The sequence below is a fragment of the Festucalex cinctus genome, chromosome 2 (assembly GCF_051991245.1).
Source record: "Festucalex cinctus isolate MCC-2025b chromosome 2, RoL_Fcin_1.0, whole genome shotgun sequence".
Taxonomy (NCBI): Eukaryota; Metazoa; Chordata; class Actinopteri; order Syngnathiformes; family Syngnathidae; genus Festucalex; species Festucalex cinctus.
In genome coordinates this window covers 10,711,219-10,737,471 of record NC_135412.1, presented here as the reverse complement: position 1 = coordinate 10,737,471, position 26,253 = coordinate 10,711,219, and the positions used below count along the sequence as shown (strand labels likewise).

At 40.0% G+C, this 26,253-nt stretch overlaps 1 protein-coding gene across 2 annotated transcripts; it reads left to right on the top strand.

Annotated features, from left to right (window-relative positions):
• Positions 1–827: 827 nt before the first annotated feature.
• Positions 828–26,209, top strand: ankrd52a (ankyrin repeat domain 52a). 2 transcript variants are annotated; one of them, XR_013282297.1, is made up of 29 exons: positions 828–1,047; positions 1,735–1,818; positions 1,892–1,970; positions 2,586–2,656; positions 4,607–4,807; positions 4,873–4,960; positions 5,117–5,259; positions 6,254–6,466; positions 7,510–7,588; positions 8,471–8,585; positions 8,736–8,818; positions 8,906–9,023; positions 10,297–10,365; positions 11,825–11,965; positions 12,445–12,507; positions 12,606–12,717; positions 13,367–13,438; positions 13,525–13,726; positions 14,365–14,452; positions 14,551–14,668; positions 16,147–16,369; positions 16,446–16,533; positions 17,024–17,107; positions 17,234–17,379; positions 17,852–17,934; positions 18,454–18,536; positions 18,680–18,771; positions 19,939–20,330; positions 21,214–26,209. XR_013282297.1 is itself a non-coding variant. In XM_077512792.1 (28 exons), the coding sequence occupies exons 1-28, from the start codon at positions 1,021–1,023 to the stop codon at positions 20,208–20,210; spliced, it is 3,237 nt and encodes a 1,078-aa protein (XP_077368918.1). In that variant the 5' UTR covers positions 828–1,020; the 3' UTR covers positions 20,211–26,209. The 2 variants fall into 2 exon arrangements, 1 of the variants encoding a protein (XP_077368918.1); XM_077512792.1 differs by having other exon boundaries at positions 19,939–26,209.
• Positions 26,210–26,253: the final 44 nt, after the last annotated feature.

Genomic DNA, 26,253 nt, shown 5'->3' with positions numbered 1-26,253 from the left:
GTGAACTATAATGACATAATCATGAAGAAAAGTAATTGACACCCACCCTGAGAAGTTTATATAATTGCCTATATTAATAAATCAGTAAATCGCTAACTATGATCCCAAACAATTTGGTATCATTCAAAAATCATCCTACATTAACCTTAAAATACAGTAATAGGTTAGAGATTATTTGATTTAAAAAAAAAACAAAAAAAAAACAGCACATATGAACATGTAAGCGCATGTGGAATCGACTCTCCGTAACTACCATTTAACTATCTGACTAATGTTAATCTCTGACGTACAAAGATCAAATATATCAATCACTCTCTTCATCAATAGGCGTACTTCCTTGACACCAAATAATATATTTCATATTCACCAGGGGTTTAGTCCAATCCAGGAGGGGTATGAGTTTGTGCATAGCAACATTTATAGTTAAAAAAAAAACAAAAAAACGTAGCATGTACTATTTGTTACTTTAAAGTGTTTGTTTTTCATTTGTCATGCATCATTTGTCTTATATGATCTGACAAACATTTAAAGGCACCTGTGACTGCATCATTGGCAATATAAGGGAAAAACGGTGGTACAAGCAATGAATTAAGAATATATGAATAAAAGTCATTTTATATGTTATATATATATATATATATATATGTATTTCTGTAAAATCTTTCTGCTCCTCATGACATTCTGAAATCGATTGCTTCTGCCTTTATCAGGATCTCTTGCGTATGAAAGGCATCGCTAAGCTTCTACAAACTTTGGCCACGCGATGTCGCCATTTGACCACTCGAGGCGTCAAGCGCCCGCCGAGCCTGTAGGCGGACCAACGCGAAGCTGTGCAGCAGGCAGCATCGCCCGACATCAGATGCAGACAACAACAGTGTCAGATCGGGAGGGAGTCGCTTTCCCGTTCTCCGTTTGCGATGGATGTCGTTTGAAGGGTGGAAAGTGGAAACAGCAGCGCGCCGCAGTGTACCTCCAAGTTTCAGCCCCATGAAGGAGCTCCGTCCCGGCTGAGTTTGGGAGATGGGAGTACTCAACATTGCAGACCAGGTACGCTTGACGAGAGGTGCCGTCTATTTGCTGGGAAGCTCTTCTGCGCATCACGGCGCTGACCAGAAAGAGCGACTTGTTTTTAATCCTCAGTTTACACGTATCCCACTATTTCATTTGGGTGGACGGCGGCCCCGCATTTAACACGACGTTAAGGCTTTTTGGTATTTGTATTATTGAAACCCCCCGTAATGTTTCTGGAAAATGGTGTTTAGCTCACGGCTAACCAAATCTTCTCGACCAGACGAGCCAATCGGGACTTCAGGCCCAGTCTAGTCTAGTGCCGTGTAGTGTATAGGCCTCTATGAGGGCTCCGTCTATTTGCTGGAATATCGTCCATTTATATTAGCCTCAATATCTCTTGTAAGGTCGCCCAAGATTTAATAGCTGCTATAGAGCAAAAGGGGGGGAAATGCTAAAGAATATATATCGCAAATGGATTTATCAGAGATGAATGGAATGCGGTTCGTTGCAACGTTAGCGTATCGTTAGAATAGAATTGACATGCTTGTCATTGTAGACTGCAGATACAACGAAATTGGGGTGAAACTCTAAATGGAGTCTGTTTCAAGAATTAAGATTAGAATACAAAATTAATTAAATGAGCGCTATTATAAATAAGACAAAATTATACAATGCCAAATGGCAAGCAATGATAATGTGACGGTGCTGAATTTTGTCTTTCAGCCTCCTCTGGTCCAGGCCATCTTCAACCGTAATGCTGAAGAAGTCCAACTATTATTGCACAAAAAGGAGGATGTCAATGCACTGGTGGGTGTGCACATGAGCAGAACTTGTCGTAAAATCACGGAACATGTTTTTCATTCTATTCCTAATTGAACAGGACCAAGAGCGGCGTACGCCTCTTCATGCTGCTGCATGCATGGGCGATGTTCATATCATGGACCTCCTCATTGAATCAGGTCAGGTGCCTGCCTTGGTTTGCTTCATTAACTAATACACAACAATTCACAGTTACAATTTACAAGCTTCCAACACATTTAAATGTATTCAAACCTACAACAAATGTGCATTAAAAAAAACTGTATAATGAACCTTGATATAGCGGAGAACATACATTTTTATTACAGTGGTTACGGCTAAGGTTGTACATCAGGATTCTGATTGACCTCGAAGCGCTGGTGGGCTGTTGCCAGCTGTTTGCAGGGCACGTCTGGCTTGTATTTTTGATTTTTTTTTTTTTTTTTTTTACTGCAACCATATCTAAAGTAATATTGCGAGCACTGTAAATATAAGTTCACCACTGTTGATAGTAATTATGATACTTAATATTATTAGATTAGAGCAGTGCCTAGTGGTTAGCACATCGTCCTCACTGTTGAGAAGTTCCTGGTTTGAATCTCAGCTTTTGACAGTCAGCAACTCAGACCAACACACCTGACGAGTGACGCTCACACACATATCAGCTCAAAACGGGAAAAAAATTCCAACACCTGGTGTTACTTATTTTCTTTTGAACCACAAACTTATAAAAATCACATTTAGCCTCATTATTATTGATACCTTTCTACCCACAGGTGCCAATGTGAATGCGAAAGACCATGTATGGCTCACCCCCTTGCACAGGGCAGCCGCCTCCAGGAACGAAGTAAGCAACATGCTTCATTGTTCTATTCTACAAAACGTATAAACATGCTACATTCATCATGTGATACCTGTACATATTCAATGCAGATTGAATTTAATGTCTTTACAGTTTTTAGAATCATTTATTAGATCCATGATTTATTTATGCCACAGCTAACTCAAGTTATTTTAGTGGTAATGGCTGCTAGAACACTTGCTAAACACTGCACCAGACTTTTCCATTACTGACAACTTCTATTGTTTTTTTTTTCCCCACTGAAAACACTGTTTACAAGGACAATCATTTGTTTAAATGTGTAAAAAATATTAATATTATTATATTATTAATACATTTAATTGAAACATTGTTATTATGCAAGTTCCTTTTGGACCAAACACGATTTATTAACTTAGTCATTTTAAAATAACTTTCACTTGATTGTTGATGGTTCTGACAACAAGATGGAGGCAAATCTTAGACTAGAGTCCAGAATTATACCTTATAAGAGAAAATTAGGTCTTTTTTTTTTTTCTTAGCAATGAAATGTACATGTAGCACCTCTTCTAGACTTACTGATACACCTTTATGTCATACCTGGTGGCATGTTTGCCATAGAGGCTGAAATTAACATGAAAGTGTCGCGGAGAAATCAATGTATTTAAGTTAGGCGGGCTTAGTGAGTGGCAAGATGGCCGCTGGTGGCTTCACTTCTGTCAACGGCGAGTCAGTGGGCTCTGGGTGGCGGAGTGGCGGTGTGGGTTCGCTTCCCCGCTCGGGAGACCATGTTTGTGTGCAAGTGTGTGTTTGCGTGAGTGAGTGGAAAGGAAAAAAAAATAAAAATACATAACTCTGCTTTCACGTGCTATAGGAAAGATGGACCTTACCACTCGGACACTCCTAATTACGACAGAGTTCTGTTCATGTGCTTTTGTTGTTGCAGCAATAAAATACACAGCAGTTGACGTCGTATTTGCTCGTAAAACCGAACAATTACGGCAAATAATGAGTTGTAAAGGACAGGACATTGAATTGTGTATGCTACGTAATTGTGTAGATTCTAAAACAACCTGCTAGTGGACAGCAACACCTTGACAAGTGTTAATATTTCTTACTAGGGGTGTTAAAAAAAAATCGATTCGCCGATATATCGCGTGATTCTCGAATCGATTCAATAAAAAAAAAATCGTGTTTTTTTTTTTTTTTTTTTTTTTAAGAGCTCAGAATTGTTCATTCGGTAGTCTTACCGATTCAACGTCTTATCATCATTGCCTTTTTTGTGTGTGTGTGTGTGTGTGTGGGTGTGTGTGTGTGTGTGTGTGTGTGAATCGATTTTTAAACTTCCATTTTTAATGGAAAAATATTCAACAAAACGTCTGACTTCGGGTTAGGATTCACACCTTGAGCATGGAAGAATGTTATATGAACGGAACATTAAGCCTTAATATTTTATTTTAATGCTGTTCAAACATGAAACAGATTACAACCTCTATACTGAAATTTCAGATAAATAAATAATACATTTTCATATAAATCTTACACTCTACAAGCTTACTGATTAGTATTTTCTAAATTTGAATGAAAACAAATCGCAACAATCGACTTATAAATTCGTATCGGGATTAATCGGTATCGAATCGAATCGTGACCTGTGAATCGTGATACGAATCGAATCGTCAGGTACTAGGCAATTCACACCCCTATTTCTTACCATTCACGAATCCTGAAACTTGAAAGATCCTCTCAACTCGGTTATCAATATAAATTCCAAGTTGTCCAGTGGAAAATACAACATGAGGGGGAGTTCACGTGCAATTTTCTACTCGACAAGTTGCATTTACCATCATTTCGATGCCACATGAAGGCAGCATAAGTCCATGCACTGCGCTAACAGGTAGAGGAAAATATAAGGCTAATGAAAACTCTAAAAATACACCAAGTGGAAACGGCACAAAGTGTCTTTTGTGTCTCCAGAGGGCCGTGGGTCTGCTGCTGAGGCGCGGCGCCGAGGCCAACGCCCGAGACAAGTACTGGCAGACGGCGCTGCACGTGGCGGCCGCCAACCGGGCCACGCGCTGCGCCGAAGCCTTGCTGAGCCAGCTGAGCAACCAGAACATGGCGGATCGCACCGGCAGAACCGCACTGCACCATGCCGCTCAGAGTGGCTTCCAGGAGGTGAGGAGGCGCACATACGAGATCTCGATATGTCGAAACAGAAATGAATTGGGAATCTCTGCTAGATGGTGAAGCTGCTGCTGAACAAGGGAGCCAACCTGAGTGCCATAGATAAGAAGGAGCGACAGCCCGTCCACTCTGCTGCTTACTTGGGTGATTTACAAAAAAGCTTACATCATTCGTGCTATAGTCTCAGCCAGCTCACTTATATTTGTTTGTCAGATGTCATCAATCTGGCTAACTGTTAGCTTATCTGGTCACTTTATTGCAGCTGCTATTGTCATATTACTGAGTGCTCTTGATGTGCAGGCCATGTGGAGGTTGTGAAGCTGCTGGTGTCACGCGGTGCAGACAAGAGCAGCAAGGACAAGCAGGGCTACACGCCTCTCCATGCTGCCGCCGCCAGTGGCCACATTGAAATTGTAAAATACCTGCTGAGGATGGGGGCAGAGGTAAGAAAATCAAAACGACTGTTCTTGTGTGCGTATCTGTTAGGGCTGGCTATTGCCAACAACCTCGCGATGTGATACGTGTTATGATGCAGAGGTCACGATACGATACGTATCGCGATACGTATCCCAATATTTTACATTATTTTACATTAATTTACTTGCATTTTTTATTATAACAGTCATATGTATACCTAAATGATGGTTATTATGCTGAAAGGCAGAAATGTTTTTGTTAGCAGCTCTTCTGGTTTACCACCAAGCGGCATGCCTGGTCTAAATGTGCACGCACTGCAGTGCAACAAACAGCTTTCACACACACCGGGAAACCTTATAAATAGGCATGGGTCAATATGAGTAAAAATATCAAAGTTTTAAAATTACAGCTCTAAAATGTGCTTATTTGAAATATTTGGTGAAATAAAAACACATTCTGTTTCATTTTTAGACAAAATATAGGAGAAGTGGTACATTAAGAAACCTGTACTATCTATGTTAAATTGATAAGTAAATAAATATTGATATTCTAGCAACGAGAGCGCGCCGACTCAATCGAATAGCATTTGAGTGAAACATGAGCCGCTGCAATGTGATTGGCTGCCTACTTCCTGATCGGGCACCGCATCCGTGTACATGCGCAGATTACAATTTACATCCAAACATATATGCATATGCATGGCGCTTTTCCACCGGACCGGTTCCACACCACAATCGCAGGCACATGCATTATTTGAAGGCAGTTAACTTCAAAGACGCTGCTATTCTTTTAAGTCCAATGCAAGCTGCAAAGGCACCCGTGTCTCCTCTGCTCCCTCCTTCACTTCAACGAGGCTGCCTATTTAAAATTAATGAGCAATATCGATTCTTACACCTGCGTATCAATACGTGTATCGTAATGAGGCCCTCAATGATATATTGCCGTATCGCTTTTTTGAGCACACCCCTAGTATCTGTGTGCGCGCATTCATTTCGATTTCCAAACTTTGTACCTTCTCAGATTGACGAGCCCAACGGATTCGGGAACACGGCGCTCCACATGGCGTGCTACATGGGGCAGGAGGCCGTGGCCACAGAGCTTGTCAACCACGGGGCCAACGTGAACCAGCCAAACAGGTGTGGCTACACGCCTCTGCACCTGGCTGCTGTCTCCACTAATGGCGCCCTCTGTCTGGAGTTGCTGGTCAACAACGGGGCAGATGTCAACCAGCAAGTCAGTATTTTATTTTTTTTGGTCCACATAGTTGTAGTTCCAAGTTAAAGTGAATTAATTGAAAAGTATTATGTCATGTTTTCACTGTGAAACATACTTATGACCTTCTTCTGCCAAAATTCACAAAGGATAACTAATTACAGCACACTTGTCACGCAGTGGTTTTGGAGAGATGATTCTGTCTCATGCAAGTGGCTATTATGGCATTCGTGTTACCATGATGACTGGGGGCGGAGCTAAAGCAGGCGACAAAGTGGGCAGCTGTGTGTAATTAACATTTAGCAACTTTTTGCAACGTTTGTCCAAGCCTAGTTGCCGAACCATGGTAAGAAATCTCTGTGGAGGCGGTTAGTTTTTAAATTAGTCCGATTGTGATGTCACAAAATGGATGACTCAAGCCACCATTTCAGAAATGGGCAGCGTAAGATTTATTTGGTTGTTTAATTTTATGTTGGTAGCTGAGCTGGTCTTCCAGAAACACAACCATTTGTGTACAAACATTGTTTTAATTCGATAGTATGTCACCTTTGAAGTAAAAAATGTGCCCGTAAGTCTTCATACATAAATAAGAAAATGTTTTACACATTTTTATGGATAGACACTCTAAAATGTTGCTGCTGATACCCTCGTGAGCAATACTAGTGTCCTAATAAGTAATGGTATAATCACAATTGAGCCAAGTGTGGGGAAAATACATTTCAAGTTTTCATGTACAGTATACACTGGCCCGCCCCAACAAAATGAGCACACAGTGCAATTAATACAAGAACTAAAGTTAAAATTCTGATTTTATAAATGAACATCTTAACTCACATTTTGACTTTAAACTATTAAAAATATTACACATTTCTGTCAGTGTGAGACAGTAAAAATCTTTCTATAAAGTTCAAGCCAAACTGAAGGGCAAATCGCGTTTTTGTTATTTTTCTTTCGGAGCGATCTGGAGCAAAGTAGCCTTTTTTTCTGACTCATTCTCGTCGTCTCATGAATTTTATACTTTGCTCCGGTCTCTGAACTAAACTTTCCGTTGTTTTCGACAACAGAGCAAAGAAGGGAAGAGCCCCCTGCACATGGCAGCCATTCATGGACGTTTCACACGCTCTCAGATCCTCATCCAGAACGGTAACCCTGAATTACTCCGCCATTCATTTTTATCAAACAGAAGGATTTCACGCATGTCATCAAACATAGTATTTTTATATATAGTATTTTATATCTGTTTTAAGTGTACAATAAAATGTACCAAAAAAAAAATAAAAAAATTTTGGGAAGTTTTCGTGGTCTTAACATAAAAAGTGGAAGAAATGTTAAACTAATAGAAATATTTTTAGTTGGTGATAAAGTAATTTCATAATAATGCATAAAATTGAGTTAAAATTATGAAGATGTACTATACTGTAAAAACCGAGCGTGCTATTGATTTGTGTTGGTCATTTTGCTGCCACTAGGTGACATTATTGCATTTGTAAGACGTGACAGCGCAGTACATTTTTCTTTTCATATTAAGAGCTATCTAATCTTTAATATGAAGTAACTTGTGAAATTGTACACATTTTTAAAATTGTAAAGTACAATTTGACCCCAGTCTCCACAAATATATGCATTTTATTATTACATTTATTATTGCTAAATTTTGACATGGACGCGCCTGCTGTGTTGCGACTGGAATTCCCTCAGGACAGGCTTTCCAAGTAAAGGGTGGTCACTAAAATTAAAGGAATTTTAAATTAACTCAAAATGAATGCACTAATTTCGACATCCCTAAAAACATGAATGGACCCCAATAATAAGTACAAATATCACTCATAGGCAGACAAATCCTCATTTGGGTCAACCGTTAACTGTTGCATGAGCATACATATTTTTGATGTATTATTCATGACAAAATTAAGGAAATCATCTAGCAATGTTCACAAAAAGAGTGCGGCAAATCCTTCTTCTGTGCATTGTGTAACTTGATCCTCATCCAAATATAATGTGCGCAACTCAATTGTATCCCATCAGGTGGTGAAATCGATTGTGTGGATAGATATGGCAATACTCCGCTCCATGTCGCTGCTAAGTTCGGCCATGAACTGCTAATCAGCACTCTAATGACCAACGGAGCCGACACAGCCAGGTAACAAAGCACAGAGTAAAGCCTTCAAAAATAGGAATAACCTAATTGGTGCTGTCCAACGACAACCAGTTATTTGGTCTTTTTTTGTTGTTAGAGGTCAGCAACGTTACATTACAAATACTATATTTGTGTTCTTGTGTTCTTTTCCAGGCGTGGGATCCATGGAATGTTCCCCTTGCACTTAGCTGTGCTTTACGGGTTTTCAGACTGTTGTCGCAAGTTGCTCTCCTCAGGTTCGTGATGGAAAATAACAAAAGCACTTAAAACCACCCTTGTGGCCGCGTGTTTGCCGTCGACTCATGAACCCGCCCGCCTCACAGGTCAGCTGTACAGCATCGTCTCCTCCATGAGTAAGGAGCACGTGCTGTCGGCAGGGTTCGACATTAACACCCCTGACAACTTTGGGAGGACCTGTCTACACGCTGCTGCCTCTGGAGGGTAAGAAAGTGTTGTCGGAATTTCGGAAACCATTTCTTTAAATCGAAAGAGCCAACACGCGTCCTTCTAGTCAAATAACAACACCAGCGTGAAATTTCGTATGCACAGTCTTAAATGTATTATTTATTACGTAACAATTACAGTGTAGTATTATAACTAAGATTTGTGAACCGCTCCAAAGCAGTGATCTCCAAAGTGTAATCTACCAGCAGGTTCCTACAACTGGAGACGGCTGTAGATTTTATTGTTTCTCCTGTTTTATCTTGACCTCATTGCCTCCGCGAGCACGCCTCTGGATGACGTTATCACATTCTCTATGCATGAGGTGCAAATGGTTGACCCTCTTTGATCTGTGCTCCTGGTAAACAAACACTTCCTGCCCAGGAACAGATGGTCGGACCCCCACAATCTTTTAATGACCTGTGACAACCCCTTTACAACCGTTCTCAACAAATGGAATATTCATTGACCAATAAAACTTTAACGGTCCCTTCTATAGGACATACTTTTCATGCAAGCTTAACTGCAGTATATTGAGCAGTATGTACTGTTCAGCTGCACCCACTAAATAAAAAAAATGTAATGGTAGTTTGCATATAAGCCATATATTGTAAATGTGAGGGAACTGAATAATGTTAATTCCTGCTTGTCTCTCTATGGTGTTACTTGTGTTTTGTTAGCATTACGTTCATGCCAGTGATACTTTGTTGAAAATACTTTGAATTAATTAACATTAATGACATATATAAAGCTTGAAGAAGTGACGTGAACATCGTCACATCCTCACATTCTCTGCCACTATTTTCAGAGTGACAAAAAGAAAGAGATACATAAGAAATTTGGGATGTTTTCTGTATTGGACACCCACAAACAGGACTGCACTTCAATGTTATTTGTATTTAGTTATTTTTGTATTTTATTTAACATACATAACACCAGGGCAAGCACTAAATTAATCAGTAGACTGGTGTCTCTTCGTTTTAAACCAAATTAATCGACACCGTGCAGTGTGTCATAGTTTCATCTCAACGGCAGAAATTATACGGTGCTAGAACTGGTTAATCAAGATGGCTATTTAAAAAAAAAAAAAAAAAAAGTGATTCCACGTGACACATCTCAGCGCTTCATTTTCGGTTTTGCTCAAGCATCTAAAGCAACCTATCGTCATCTGAATGAATGTTTTTCCCACATCTGACCATGTTTGTTGTTCTATTTTTTTTTTTCCTTTGTAAAAGCATACTAACTTTATCTCCATATTTGTGTGTCTTTCCAGAAATGTTGAATGTCTGAACTTGCTCTTAAGTAGTGGCACGGACTTGAACAGGAGGGACCTAATGGGAAGGTGAATGTTTGCACTGAACTTAACTAGACTAATAATTATTTTAATTATCAGTTAATCGGTCTGTTTTTTATTTTGACCTTAACTTATTCGCTCCCAGCCATTTTCACAGAAGCACATTCGCTCCCGGTTGTTTTACTGAATTTTGACTGATTTTGCAAGACCCACAGAAAATTGTTTTCTATTGCTATAAAAACATGGAACCTATCAAAAGAAAGATTAAGGTCTATTCTTTCATCAGGACAAAAAAGTATATTTCTGTCTGTTTCCATTTTGCAGCAATTATCATTAGAATATAGCTAAGTTTCATCAATTTTCACAGATCTATTTAAATTGTGAGAATTTTTCAACATGGTCCTGGTTGATCTCCTTTGCTCTGCTGCCACCTGGTGGCCGTTTGTGTAATAACTACCATTTCTGCAATCATTCTTTGCGGTTGAGAGGCTGCATCAAAGCCTTTTGTATGCTCTCGCGTTTAAAAAAATAAATAAACAAACATATAAATACGTCTTTGGGACACTTAAAACAATAAAAAACAAACGTATTTTTAAGTTATCGGGAGCAAATAAGTTAATTAAATGGACATTATTTCACAAAGGTTGCTGCATGAACATACAGAGCTTTTGAAGTAATACATTATGATTAAAAAAGACATGAAATGTATGCTATGCAATATCTGCAGAAAACTTTTTTTTTTTTTGCATCCTCTGTCATTACACTATACTGTCTTCTCAGTTTCAACTGCTGTATCAAAATTTTCAGGCTTGCCCGTACAACGTATAATAAAAATAATATAATCCTGTAAAAGTAAACCTCAACATCATACTTTACTATGAAAAATATACTTATTTGGTTTATTTAAATACTAACTTTTAACAGTAAATGCTGCATTACAATATGTTTCCCTTTATGTCCACTGGGTGGCACAGGTAATTTGAAAATACAAATCCTATATGTTATTAACGTGTTCTATTTCCAAAATGACTTTGAAAATTGTCACTTGTTACACTTACAATAATACTGAGGACAAGTTTGTTTCACGAGCACGAGCATACATATTTTTGATGGAAAATGAGCGCTTGTCCAGCTTTGTGTCTTCGTGGGGACTTTATTGTGATTGGTTAATCAGGATCCAATCATTAAGCATAACTATTTACATCAAATTCAATATTTACAGTTGCAAATATGTCATGAGAGCCGGTAACACAGTGGCCGCTGCTTTGCACTTCAAAGCAACACCTACAGAATAATCAAACGGCAGAACAAATCGATAATGAAATTCATTGTAAACGCTTATAATTATCAGATTTATTAATTCATTGTTGCTGCTATAATTTATTATTAAAAACAACTTAAATGATTGTGTTCAACATTTTAATGCAGATGTGTTGTCCTCTGCCTATCAAATGGAAATATGTGACCTTTTTTTTTTTTTTTTTTTTTTTTGCTTTCTTGCTACTAGGACCCCATTACACTATGCGGCTGCTAATGGGAGGTACCAGTGCACTGTGACTTTGGTGAGCGCTGGTGCTGAGATCAACGAGCCTGACCAAACAGGTTGCACCCCCCTGCACTATTCTGCAGCCTCGCAAGCCTTCAGCAGGTGAGAAACATGGTCAATAAGCAGCACAAACAAGGACAAATCGATTAGTCTTGTTTTGATGAGAATTTTGTCAATCGTATAATTTTTGACAATTGTGGAATTTTAAAGGTGTGAGTGTGGTATGAACATAATTTTGCTTGGAAGAAATGGCCCATTTTCCCCTTCATGGTACCAAATACTCAGGTTGGCGTGGCTCTTCTTGCTATCTTAACCATGGGTTAAAGTTCTCCGTTGTGACGACGAATTTCCGTCATTAAAAAGTCTTGAAAAAGTATTGAATTTTTTGAAAAGTATTTCCAAAATATCAATGTAATTGAAATGCTTTTCGTTCACTTAGCACACATTATTATTTGTTTAAAGTTCAAAACAAGAAATGCATCCGCAATTTATCTATTCAATGGCAGTTCACCGGTTTGAGGTGCCAGCAGAGAACTTAAAAACCAATTTTTTTTATTTTTTTTTTACTTTGTTCTTTCCAGAGGTGATGGACATTTTTATGGGACTCATCAGCATGATGAAGAAGAGGTGAAGGAGTCATACTTGTGAGTTTTTACTACTTATTTTTCTGCTCCACCACGTCTGCCTTTTGTTGGTCACAGCATGACTGAAGAGCCATGTGTCTTTTCCGTCCTATAAACAGTTGCTTGGAACATCTTCTGGATAATGGCGCTGATCCCTCGATGGTCAACGCTAAGGGTTACAGTGCTGTTCACTATGCAGCTTATCATGGCAACACACAGAACCTGGAGCTGGTAAGTGCATTGTTTTGTCTGTCTCAAGTCTGGAGTTGGAACGCTCATGAGAACGAGCGCGTTGTTTATCAAGAATTGACGTGCTTATTCCTCTTACCCCTCTTCAAAAAAACAACAAAAAAAAAGGTCCCAAATACTTGAAAGGGATTACACCACGGTATTTTAAGACCTTACAAAAGTTAACTCTAGGCATATAATTATTAAATGTTACCTTTGACACTATGGCGATGTAATTTTTTTTAAATGAAATATTAGGTGTTTTGCTGGTTATCTTTTGTAGATCTGCGTTTGAGCACTTCTCTGAATGCAAGCCATCAATTCTTCAATAAACATTTAAAACAGAACGATTCCTTGCCGCGATAAATCGTGGAGTAGGAGGGGAGGAGAGGGAAGAAGAGAGGGAAGAAGGAGGAAAAAAAAAACTTGAGCTGGTTTCGAATCAGGGACTTGCTGCTTACAGAGCGAGCACACTAACCACCATTTTAATTCGGCTAAAAGCTCCAAAAAGTAGATTTTTCATGTTGCTGTCCCTTTGAAGGTCGACTAGCATCTCTACTATTGTATCTCAGATTTCAAGGCCTTTGCTGTAAATGATCAGTGGAATTAGTAAATGTTGCTTACCATGATCCCAACACACATTAAATTTTAGCTCCTGGAGATGTCCTTTAATGCGCTCGGAGACATAGAGAGCAGTATTCCAGTCAGCCCCTTGCATCTCGCTGTGAGTATCTTTTCAACATTCCCTCCACTCTGGCTCATGGCTTCTTGAGCGAGAATAAAAGCAATGTGATTGTCCCTTTCGTTCAGGCTGACAGGGGTCACTGGCAGGCGCTGCGTGTGCTGACTGAGACGGCTGCCTACGTGGATATGCAAGATGCTGCCGGCCGCTCTGTGCTCTACCTGGCTGCTCAGAAAGGCTACGGCCACTGTGTGGAGGTGCTCTTGGCCCAGGGAGCTTCATGTCTCCTTAATGACAACCGCCTCATTTGGACCCCGATTCATGTTGCAGGTATGATACTTCACAATGCGTTGTGGTTAACTTTGGAAGCAGAGGTTATGCTGTATATCAGTCTCTCAAAATGTCATCCAAATAGTCTCTGCCAGGTCAGAAAAATGAATCTCTAAGTCTTGGATGTAATACATTTAATTTTAGCAGTCCTGCTAAATATACTGTTAACGCCAACATCAACAAATGAAGTGTATTTCTAGTTTATTAGATACCTTTAATTTATGGAAGACTAGAACTTTAAAATATAAAACACATCACCTCTTAACTTTTTAATAAAACTAATTAGACGTGTTTTTGAGTGTTTAGTGAGTCTGTGGCTGTGCCCCAATATCAAAGTGGAGTTCAGTCATCCAGTTAGAACAGTAGTTGTGATAGTTTTAATACTTTTATTAACGCAACAGCTTGATAAAAGTAAATTACAAATGGTTTAAAAGCAAGTTTTCCCGTCACAGAATTGCTCTCTGGCAAGATGCCGCCATTTTCAAGTGTGTAAACAGATGTACCTTTATTTTCCGAAATGAAACATTTTAATCTTCTTCCTCCGGAGCGGTTATTTCATAATTGTTGAATTTGTGCTGTTACTGTCAAACTCTTGTAGGTACTCGTGTTAAAAAATATATATATTTGTGTCTCTTCAGCTGCTCACGGTCACTCTGATTGCCTGCACAAGATGATCGAATGTGGGGAGGAGGGCGACCTCATCAACGTTGCGGACAAGTTTGGCCAGTGAGTGCTTTTGTGTGTCATTGTAATTTGTAAACGAAGGCTTGACGCATCGTTGTGCTCAATAAAACCTCCTCTTTCATTACTTGTGTGGACTGCAGGACACCTCTAATGCTCGCCGTTCTCGGGGGTCACACTGACTGCGTCCGCTTCCTGTTGGCGAAGGAGGCCGTTCCTGATGCTAAGGATAAGAGAGGCAGCACTGCATTGCACAGAGGGGTAAGCCAACAACACACTCTCTATGGATATCGATAGCAAGTGTCATAATAAGACTACAGTAAAGTTCATACTACTATAAGTCCCAACATTTTTCCCCACCTTAAATTATATTTAGCTCATTATATCAATAAAAAGTTCATATTTTGTCTATAATTAATTTGATCCTTTCATTATTTTTCATGTACCATTAGTACCTTTAAAAACACTTTTTGCAACTTGCTGTCGACTGAAAATGACATCACAAGGGCTCAGGGAACCAATCACAGCTCACCATTTTTCTAGGTTTGGTCATGTGACATTCACAAACTGAGCTGTGATTGGTTACCTGAGCCCTTATGATGTCATTTTCAGTCGACAGCAAGTTGCAAAATGTGTTTTTAAAGATACTAATTGTACATGAAAAATAAGGAAAATATCTCATTTATTATAGGCAAAATATTAATGTTTGACTGCCAAAAATTGCTAAATAAATAAAGTATCTCTTTAAAACCTTAAATTTGCACAGAGATACCATGGCTGTGAAATTAAACAAAATTCAATTACAATTTCAATTATTACACTCCACAATTACAAAATCTGTATAATCATAAAAAAAAAAGATTACTACTAATTTTTGAGTTGTTTAAATGTATACATTTGTAAATTTTTTAAATTTTAAAATAACTAATTTAATACATTGTTTTATCCAAGAGGAACTTGCATAATTAGTGTTTCAAAGAATTGTATTTGTATTAATTTGTTTATTTTTTTTATGTTTAAACATTTTCTTGTTTTGTATCAAAATAAATAAATAAAAAAATCGTCCTACTGCACAGTGCACATGCTGCACTCCAACTTTACGTTTTTGCCAACATAAATTAATAAATATAAATTATAACTACCGGTATATATTATTATACATTTTGTTTGTACTTATATATTATAGTGTTCTTATTTTTTTAATTGGTCTTAATGTTTTTAAATGCTGAAATATTTTCTTGTTTTTTACTAAAAAAATAAATGGCTTGAATAATAGTGATTTTGATCATTGCCAAAATAATAGTGATTATTATTTTTTCCCATAATCGAGCAGCCCTGAGAGATACTGTAGCTAAATGTTCTCCAAATGAGAGGCCAAATGTGCTTAGTTTTAGCTGTTTAATTCTCATAACGTTGGTTCAATGTCGGCAATTACCAGTGGAAAATTTTGGCTACAACTACAGTCATAAACTACATTATTTTGCTGTAAACTGAGGAAGTGGGAGAATTCAAGCAGCCACTATATCTTGGAATATGAATCGTCGACTGTAAATAGTTCACAATTGTGCAGTCCAGTTCGTGTTAAGCAGCGTTACTCAATGTGCGGGCGGAAGAAGAAAGTCACACAATCGGCTAATTGAACCTGTGTTCTTTGAACCTGACCTCATGGATATTGGACTTAGGAGGTGCCACTGTGTACCCACTTGGTGATGGTTGATGGTCTCGTCCTTGCGTTTTAGGCGTTGCTGGGCCACGACGAGTGCGTGGCGGCCCTGCTGGAACGCAAAGCTTCTGCGCTGTGTCGGGACTCCTTGGGTCGCACGCCACTGCACTACGCCGCCTCCAGGGGCCATGCCGAGATCTTGGCCAACCTGGTGCAGGCCGCTACAGCCGCGATGGAGCCGCAAGGAAAACTGCTGGACAACAAACAATATACCCCGTTGCACTGGGCTGCATACAAAGGTTCGACTTCAAGCCACTTGACGTTTGATGGCATTTCACTATTGTAGTACATCACTTTTACTGTGTTTATTTTCAGGGCATGAAGACTGTTTGGAGGTTTTACTTGAATTCAAAACACTTATTCATGAAGAGGGAAACCCTTTCACTCCCCTGCACTGTGCTCTGTGAGTGTTCAGTTGTCTGTGTGTTTCTTTCAGTATCGATAAGTTGGTTTGAGAAGCAGGGATTCTTGACTCATTTAGGCATTTTCAGCAATAAAAAGTGCTCGGCTCACCTGTTTTCTTGCTTTAGTCGTGACGTTAGCAAACTGAGCCATGATTGGGTGTTACCTGAGCACATACGATGCCATTGGCTATGCGAACAGCAAGTGGCACAATGTGTTTTTAAACGTATTAATTGTACATGAAAAGTAAGGAAGTTATCAAATTAATTACATACGAAATATTCTTACTTCTGAAAATTGCTAAATGAGTCAAGCATCCCTTTAAGGTACTGCATATTAATCACCTTAAGAGAGCTATTCACACCAGACATCCAATTCCCAAATTTAAGAAGTTTCCAAAGGTTCACACTGTTTTCCTACCACTAACTACAGAAACAAAAAAAACTGGTCAATTTAGATAAGCTCTTTCCAACAATGCACTTTGACAACAGGATGAACGGCCACAGCGGTGCTGCAGAACGGCTTCTTGAATGTGCCGGGGTCCACATGATCAACACCAGAGATGCCAAAGGAAGGTGAGACTACTCAACACATTACGTCTTAGCTTTTGGCTTTGCCAATGCACAAGATTGTCATGTAATATGACCATAACAAATGGCCTCAGTTTTTTTTGTTTTTTTTTTTGTCCTGTGTTCCTGCAGGACCCCGCTGCATGCTGCTGCTTTTGCTGAGGACGTCGCCGGACTCCAGCTGGTGCTTCGCCATGGAACTGAGATCAATGCGGTGGACAGCAATGGACGTTCTGCTCTTATGGTGGCTGCCGATAAGGGACATAGTGGCACCGTGGGTAAGTCGAGTGAGCACTTTAATGCACACCGAAAGGGGTTCTTCTTAAGGAGTCTGTCAGAGTATACTGAGCTAGCTTAACCCATAACACTGCGGAAAATACTGTAATTATTTGACTTTTTCATAAGGGTTCATTAAAGCTTGAAAACGTTGGTGACCAAGATACTACCTTCCGAAAAGGTTTTACAGTCAAAAATGTTTAATTGATTCTAAAGCAGATGTGGTGAAAATTGGATCACTAAAGCCACATACTAAGAACGTAGTGTCCCCAAACGTGTCAAAATAATTTTGTCTGCAATGACATAATGGATTTTGTCATCCCGTATTGCCTCAAAAAGGGGCTCTACCTTAATTACTTATATGTGTGGTGACCTCAGCACCAGCTACAGCTATTTTTGAATGTTTCTTTTTTATGATTGCTCATTAATTCTCACTTTGATGTCATAACGTGTCTTTGTTTCGCGGCTGTTTAGCCATCCTGCTTCACCGGGCCAAGGCCGACCTCACACTGCTGGATGAGAATAGGAACACTGCCCTGCACCTGGCCTGCAACAAGGTACACAGTACACACTCATTTGCTTATTTCTTTTCTTCCATCCCAAAGATACTACACAGGATTTAAAGTAATCTCATACACATACTATACTGATTTAATATCAATACTTCTCTTGGTACCAACGACCGATACATGCTACCGAGGGTACTCGGCGAGTACCGATTCACGTTAACTCAAACCATGTCTCGATACCTAAGAGCATCCTTGTAACTGCCGCCATGTAAGCGTTGTCGATTTTCCATGGTGCACTTGAATGCAGCAGTGCACATTGAGGAACATAATGACATCACTTAGGAGTCGGCAACCCAATCTCAATGACAACATATCAATCAGTAGAAAGTCTGCCAGGAATGCCAATCAAATTCCCAAAAGCTGTACTGGTTTGATACGATAACCCTCCCACGAGGGGAGGTGGGTGGGACTTTTAAGCATGGAGATTTTTTCAGTTTAAATTATTTAACTGAAAATTCTCAGACTATCAAGGGGTTTTGACATGTTCTTTATTTGCTTTCCCTTTAGGCTCATGAGATGTGCGCTCTGCTGATTCTGGGAGAGATCCACAGTCCCACTCTTGTAAACGCTACCAATAGTGCTCTGCAAATGTGAGTATATAAGATGTTGGTGTCGTTAGGGATAAAATGGAATAATGTGAAATCCCTTGCAGTAAACGTGTCACCTTTTTCTGCTGTTAGAAAATAAATGAGAAATAAGCCTTTGATTTAGTTTTTGACTCACACGCCTCCAGGCCCCTCCATCTCGCCGCTCGCAATGGCCTGGCCACAGTGGTGCAGGCGCTGCTTAGCAGAGGAGCCACTGTTCTGGCTGTGGATGAGGAAGGTGAGCATCGAATCCATGCAAATCAAATATTGTGTTCAAGTAGGAGTTGCATAATGTCGCTGTACCTTAAATTTTGAGCAACTGTTGTTCCACGATGCAATAATTTGAGTTTATTTCATACAATTTCCGTGTCTCCGCTGATGGGCACTGCTTCCACTGACAACATGGCTTTGAACAGAGACAAGCTAAATTACAAAAGCAGTCAGTGTTGCCAACTTTGAGATTTGATCGCTATATTTAGCCGCTTTTTACACTCCTCTAGGTTAGCGATTATTTAATTAAATTTCCTCCAAGAAACCGACAACATGTAGCATAGTCATGTGATAGTCAATTGCTCGGCTCATTACTGAGGTCGTGGTGTGTGGCAAAATTTACAACTGGCGTTTAATAAGTAAATGGATCAATACATTTCTTGGTCCATTTAGAAATAGTCCTTTTCATAATGCTGTTTGACTTGATTTTTCGGTCTGCGATTCGATTCAGCATCGATATTTGATTCAAAATGATTTGATTGACAATTTCTGCTTCATTTTATAGATGAGCAAATATTTGTCATGATCTACATTAGCGAGCTACTCGCGGCACTTTTATTACTCAACAGAACGGCTATTCATACAAAAACGCTAATGTATACAGAGAAGCATCTTAACATTACTCACCGACATATACTCTTCCTACGCTGCAAAAAACTAAACTTTCATTGGCATAACTTGATTGGGACTTTTTCCTTCTACTCTCTAATGTGACAACTTAACTGTGTATCAGGACGCACGGAACCACACTGCCCCTAAGTGACCAAATCGTGTACGACATAAACAGAGTTGCCACTACAGTACACAAACAAGGGCAAGACAGTATAAAATAATTTAAATTAAATCGATTTTAGGACATTTAAAATCGATTCTGAATTATACTAATGAGAATCGCGATTCTTATAAGAATCTATATATGGTTTTTTTTTTTGGCACACCCCAGAAACAGTTGTTAATTGCTCAATTGTTTTTATAGCAAACTTGCAAATTTAACAATTGCGAAGGGGCAAAAAATTAAATTAAAAAATGTATTAAAAATAGAAATCAGATTTTAATGCGAAAAAAATCAACCAGCCCTTCTTTCCAGGATTGTTATTAGACAGCGACTTGATGTGACTTTTCTCTCCTCCACCAGGCCACACCCCAGCTCTGGCGTGCGCACCCAACAAAGACGTGGCCGACTGCCTGGCTCTGATCCTCTCCACCATGAAGCCTTTCCCCCAACTTGACCCTTCCTCCTGCTCCTGCTCCTCCCCCGGCGTCTCGCCCTCGCCAGGCCTCAACTTGCTCAAGCACTGCGGCATCACGGCCGCCTGCGCCCCCTTGCCCAGCAACGGCCTGCACAACGGCTACGTCAAAGACCGCCACGGCGCGCCTGTCGGCCTGGACGGCTGTCTGTCCGAGTGAGGTGCGCCGCCGCCAGGTTTGGTCATGCTGCTGTCACCGTCATCTACCACCAGGGGGGTGTGTCTCCCTTTAATGTGGCCAAGAGGACCAGGAGCGCACCCGCCTACATATCTATTCTGTGTATGTATGTGTATATTTGTCTGCGTGTGCGTGAGTGTTTGATCTTCTCTTGAGGTGCAGTCAAACCTAATATGCAATTAGAACACCCATTCCTCCATCCCAGAGTAGTGCTTACTACATAGAGGCTTGTTGCTCTACAAGGCCACGCCGATCAAGTGTGACGTCCAAACAAACGCAATCTGGCCACGCCGAAGTCATTTTAACCCTTTAAAAGCATCAGCTGCAGTATGTTACAGCACTGGAACAACTCATCATATCGTTGAGTGAAGTCATATCACTTTGGTGACCTTGTAGAGGAACTTTCAGCCTTCCCAAAAAAAAAAAAAAAAAAAAACGTGAACAAAGAGTTTCCTTTTGATGTTTTTTTCCTTTTATTTTTAATTGTACCTTAGCCTAGATTTTTTTAAAATTATTATTTTAATGAAGGAACCACACAAGGGGGAAAAAAAAAAAAAAATCTAATTTGCCGAAAAGTGCAATGCTTGTGTACTACAGTACAATCCGGAAAGGGTCACAAAGATTCTGTGGTGTACTTTTAAACGGCTCCTAACTTTTTTTGGCATTGGAAGATAATTTGGTGACGCTGCCGACTACGTTAACACGCCTCCTCGCAAAGGAGTGTCACGCCGGCATTGACCCGGAATGCCGATGCTGATATTTTCAAGATGCTAACTGTTTGTTAGGCTAGAATGTTTCTAAGCATATGTTATGACCAAAGTTGATCAACACTACTATGGCTATAAAATTATTTATTTGAGATGAACTGTACTGTACAGAGAGAGTCAATAGATCTTGATATACCTCGTCAACTCGTTTAGCAGCTGCTTCATCTTTGCCCAGGGTCCGTAGGCCTGACGATTTGTTTTCTTTTTTGTTATTGTAGGTCGAGAGAACTACTGTAGGATGTAGTGAAGTGACCGAGGCCTTGTTGATTTCCTAGATGAAGGCTTTACAAGTAATATCTGCCAACAACACCTCATCAGAGCGTCATATATCTGAGCACATAAATGAACAAGCCATTTCAATTTTGTTCCCATCTCTTGAACAGTGTTTGTGCAAAGATTTGAGAGTTAGCGTGGCCTAAGCGATAGTTCGGTGTGGCGTTTAGGCCTTTTTCTTTTGTGCGTGTCCGTCAGTGTTGAAGGATTATTTCTTGAACTCGTCTTAATAGCTTCTGTCTCTTGCTCGTCGTCAATTTGAAGTGTATTGTCTGCTTATTTTACTGCCTCCATTATTAATATTATCGTTATTATTATTATTATTATTTGGCAACTTATGAGCAATATTTAGTTTTTTTTGGGCCTTTTTTGTTTGTTTTATTGAATAGACAATCACTGTCACAAGGGCTTTTGTTTCCCTGGAATGTGTTTGATTTTCCTTTTTGGTCTTACTCGGTGACAGATGACCTGAAGACTAAACGAATGGCTCTGCGTGTGTTTTGGGCATTTTAAACCGTCTGTGTCAACACAAATGCACTGGATTGCCTTTGACGGCGTCTCATCAAATGCCTTTTTCGACCCATGCCTTCCGTCATTTCAGTTGGACCGCAAAGTGGCAAAAGTATTACGAGCCTCCCCATCCCCGAGACTGACCATCTTGCGTTGCTCCCGTGTTGTCAAATAGGGATGGCGTTTTTAAATATTATTCTAGGGTGACGGGAGCGTCTCTTGGCATGTTCTGAACTCCCATGACCGTGTGTAGCGTAACTTACCGTAGCTGGTGTCATGTTCTGGTTGAGACTGAACAGCGCCGCTCGGATTCGGCCGAATCGTGCGTGCCGTTTAGCCTCAATAGCTTCGAGAGTTGTTTAATCAGCAATCAATTCCACACAATTATTATGCCCATCCCCAGTGCTGAGTTCAGGAATAGCAGAAATCCAAATATGTGCTTCTTGCTGTTTTTTTGTTTTGTTTGTTTTTTTAATTTGTCTCTTCATCCCATTTCTGGTACTCAGCAGAGTAAATGCATACTAAAGATGATTGTATGGCACCATTACAGCTGTTAGCATCGTGTTTTCTTTTCAATTAGTTATTTGCTTCATCTGCTGGCCGTGATAACTATACAGTATCCGCTGCTAGTCAAGTGGCATGATTGCGCACATTAGTTGACCAGATGGATGGTGAGGAGAGGACCGATACTCGCTGTTCGAATCCTCCCTCCCTTTCTTGCTATTACAATTGACACAGACTCCAGTTCAGAGGAGCCGTTGCTAGTTTGCTGGGATGAAATTTGCTTTTTATTATTCTCTTTTGGCTTATTAATAAGAGGTACATCATTTGTTTGTGATCTCAGGATCTGTGCTTGAAGCAGTAAGCGAAATTAATGAACCAATCAGAATTCAGCAGGATATTAGTATTAGTTTGTTTTTTTTGTTATGTGAATGGGATGTTCCATGAAATTTGATTCCCTTTTTAACCTTAATCCCACAGCACTTAATTAGTCAAGCACGCACTTTCGTACATTCAGGTTCTAAGTGTGCAAAATGGAGCAGATGTAATGTATGTACTTATGTTTACATGCATGTGTGTTGCTGCTGAATTACAGGAATGGTCGGCTAGTTGTCGACCGAGTGCATTGCATTGATTAGCAAAGAGTGTCTCCGACCACTGGGGCCGCTGTCCACTGCCCACTGGCTTTTTGATCTCGTTTTTGTGTGTCTGTGAGAGAATGGGAGCGCATTGTTTGTGTGGCTGCGCCTTCCTGCCCAATCTGCTGGCCCGAGACACTTGGAGTAAAGTGTGGTGACTCGAAACGCAACACATGCGCCGGCCAGTTGTTGGTGCTTGTCCGTTCTGGCAGGGTTGATTTGTTTTGTTTTTTTCTCCCTTTCCTCTAATGATGTCCAAATGTGACCTGTAAACGGAGACGTTGCCTCCCTGCAACTATACAATCTTTTCGTTTGGGACATTGTCTTCTTCTACATGCTTTGTGTGTGAGTGTGACAGTAATAACTTAAGCGTTGTGCATGTCTATATAGCGCAAATAGGTGGTTGGTCCAATTGTAGCAATAGTGTGCGTGTGGGATTGAGTGCAGCGCAAACATTGCCATCCGCTTAGGCCAAGTCATTGATGCCAATGGTAAGATTTCAAATACAAATGCGGGTTTCGATGCATTCCCAACTATTGCCAAAACCTGCAGAAAGATGGGGAAACCTCCCGCTATAGCACCAATTGATTTATGCATTCATTCAGGCCGTTTACAGTCTGACCATTCAATCTGAGCCATGACTGAAATGAATGTCAGGTCGGGGCTTGGTCCCCCTCAAGCGGGAGGATTTGAAGTCGTGGAAAAAAAGTCCGTTAGCATGTACTGTAAAGCTCTAGTTTTAGAGTGTGTGTTGTCATCGACCTTGCACTGAGGCTGCACTGAATTCGTTTGGTGACTCATTGTTGTTTCCATGGATTTTTAGCGCAGCCAACAAGGTGTACGTGGGACAATTTGACATCCATTTCAATGAGAATGCCTTATCAACCGGGACAAAAGAAAACAAGACAAACAAAGGCCTACAACAGAATATGGTCGCCTATATTAGACAAAAATGCACCTAAGCAACACCCATTTAGTGCCATAGAAACCTTTATTTGCCTTTAGATGTAACTCATATTGGTCAGGAACCTATTCCCTAGTAGGCAGGATTATTATTAAAATTATAATGTTTGGACTTGCATGTCTTTGTACCATTTAGGACTACAGTAAAATCAATATATGCATGGGATATTGGGATATTTGGACACAAGCACTCTGTCAGTAGGGTTTTATAATTGGACAACATAGTTTCGGTTTTGGCAAAGCGATCGCGCGTTTGTGTTTGTTTAGCAAGATGTATGTGTGTGTTTGTGTGTCCAAACTTATTTGTTGATGTCATAACAATTTGGAGGGAAACAAAATGTATTTTCAGAATTGATTTACCTCTATGGATGTCTCGGTTCTTACTTGAAACAATGCTGATATATAACAAAAAAAAAAAAAAAAAGGCAAATTTCAATTCAGCTCTGATCCACTGTTGAGCCTTTTGCCTTAAAAAGCATAAATAAATTGAAAAAAAAAAAATTGGATTCCTGGCAATACCTGACACGTTGCAACGCCTGTATGTGGTTACAGACGGGACAGCTAAAATGGCATGTTGGCCTTCGGGTGTCAAGAAGCACACAAATCTGTCGCGGTAGCACATAGTTGAAGGTTGCCATGGTGCAGAGATTGTCCCGAGAGGAGGAAAAACGCCATATTTGCCACTGTGAATGAATGGAGTCAGAATTTACTTGTAAACAATCAACCCAGGCTTCTCTCTTACGGCCACTGAGGGTTCAAAGCGGTGCTCCTCACATTATTCACACAGAAAGAAAATACAATAATAATTATATTAATCATAAAAATAAATAAATAAATCACTATTTAAAAAAAAAAGTGCAGCTATGTGAAGAGTCCATCTCTCCATGAGTTCTGTAATTCAGTTTAAACCAGCTTAAAATGGAAAAAAAAAAAATGTATCGACGGAATTGTCGCTAGCTTGCGTTTTCTACCAAGTCGCTCCCTGCTGCACCTTCTCGTACTTTTTATTGGACCTGCAGTTTTACCTCATCCTGTGTGTGACGACGCTAACTGTAACCAACCTTCTTTCCCCCGAGCCCTTTTTTTAGGCAAGGATACAAAGTCCAGAATGTTTTTTCCCCGTGACAGTCAGCATTCAATTGCCTGTGCATGTCATACAGGATGATGAGTACTGTCGAACTGTAGAAAGGTAGCTATTTTATTTGACCTCTTGTCTTGTCAATTTGTCTCCCATGCCTGAAGACTTCAGCCACTACCCTACATTCCCTTCCTATCCCTATTAGTAGGACCTGTGTACTATCAAGCACAGCGGTGGCATGGTGCCTTTTATTTGTTACTACCGAAAGGTACGGTCTTCCATTTGTATTTCCCGGAAGCCTTATACAATGGGGAAAATATTTCACTCAGCATATCGGACCGCAGTCTGAGGCTCATCCAGCTCCCGCGATTTACCCTCTGCGATCCGATTCTTTTGCTTTTCACCACTCTGCGTTGACGAGGGTGGTGTAAATTGCACATTTCGGACAGTTTTTCAGGCACATCCGGCATGTGAATGGATTGGGATCAAACGGTATGAAAGCACAAATCCAAAGAAGGCACCACAAAGCTCTGTTCACCCTCCCAAAAAACCTTGTTTGAAGGAGTTCCGAGGATATATTTTGGTACAGATGAGGTTTGACTATGGGATGCATTGATACCCGGCCTTAAAGAGAGAGTTCGGATTTTTGGACATGAATCTGTCTTGCAACCTCACCTGTAGTAGTGTGCGATCAGCACCGACTTACCCCTGACAGCGTTCCGTGACACGAGTTCTGTCTGGTTTTGGTCGAGAGGAAAGTCGTCGGGCAAGTTGCCTTGGGTCGCGGAAATAAGTGGTTTTTTTTTCTAAAAACCAATTTGTGTTCAAAAGAGTAGGGATGCACGATAATCCTGTTTTCGACCGATACCGATAAAGCAATTATTTAGAAAGTAGCGATGTCGATAACCGATAAGTAAGCCGATAACTGGACAACTGAAATCAAATTGGTCGATAATTGCCGATAATTATCGGCAAATGTCTTTATGATCTGGTTTATCTGTATGACGTCAAATTGGTTGATAATTGCCGATAATTATCAGCAAATGTCTTTATGATCTGGTTGATCTGTATGACGTCAAATTGGTTGATAATTGCCGATAATTATCGGCGGATTTTTCTATTATCTGGTTTATCTGTTTGACGTCAAATGGGTCGATAATTGCCGATAATTATCGGCCACCGATATTATCGTGCATCCCTACAAAAGAGGGATACATTTGCATCAGAAAACTTCGCCCTAGAAAAAAGTTAGACTCCATTACCGCCGGGTACTATTTTTCTGTTCGTTCGTATCA

Bases quoted from the DNA above. Each gene is read 5' to 3' on its own strand.
- ankrd52a (XM_077512792.1), top strand. From the start codon at position 1,021: ATGGGAGTACTCAACATTGCAGACCAG. The intron at 5,260-6,253 runs GTAAGAAAATCA...GTACCTTCTCAG, and splicing joins TGCTGAGGATGGGGGCAGAG to ATTGACGAGCCCAACGGATT. The intron at 12,508-12,605 runs GTGAGTTTTTAC...TCCTATAAACAG, and splicing joins GAGGTGAAGGAGTCATACTT to TTGCTTGGAACATCTTCTGG.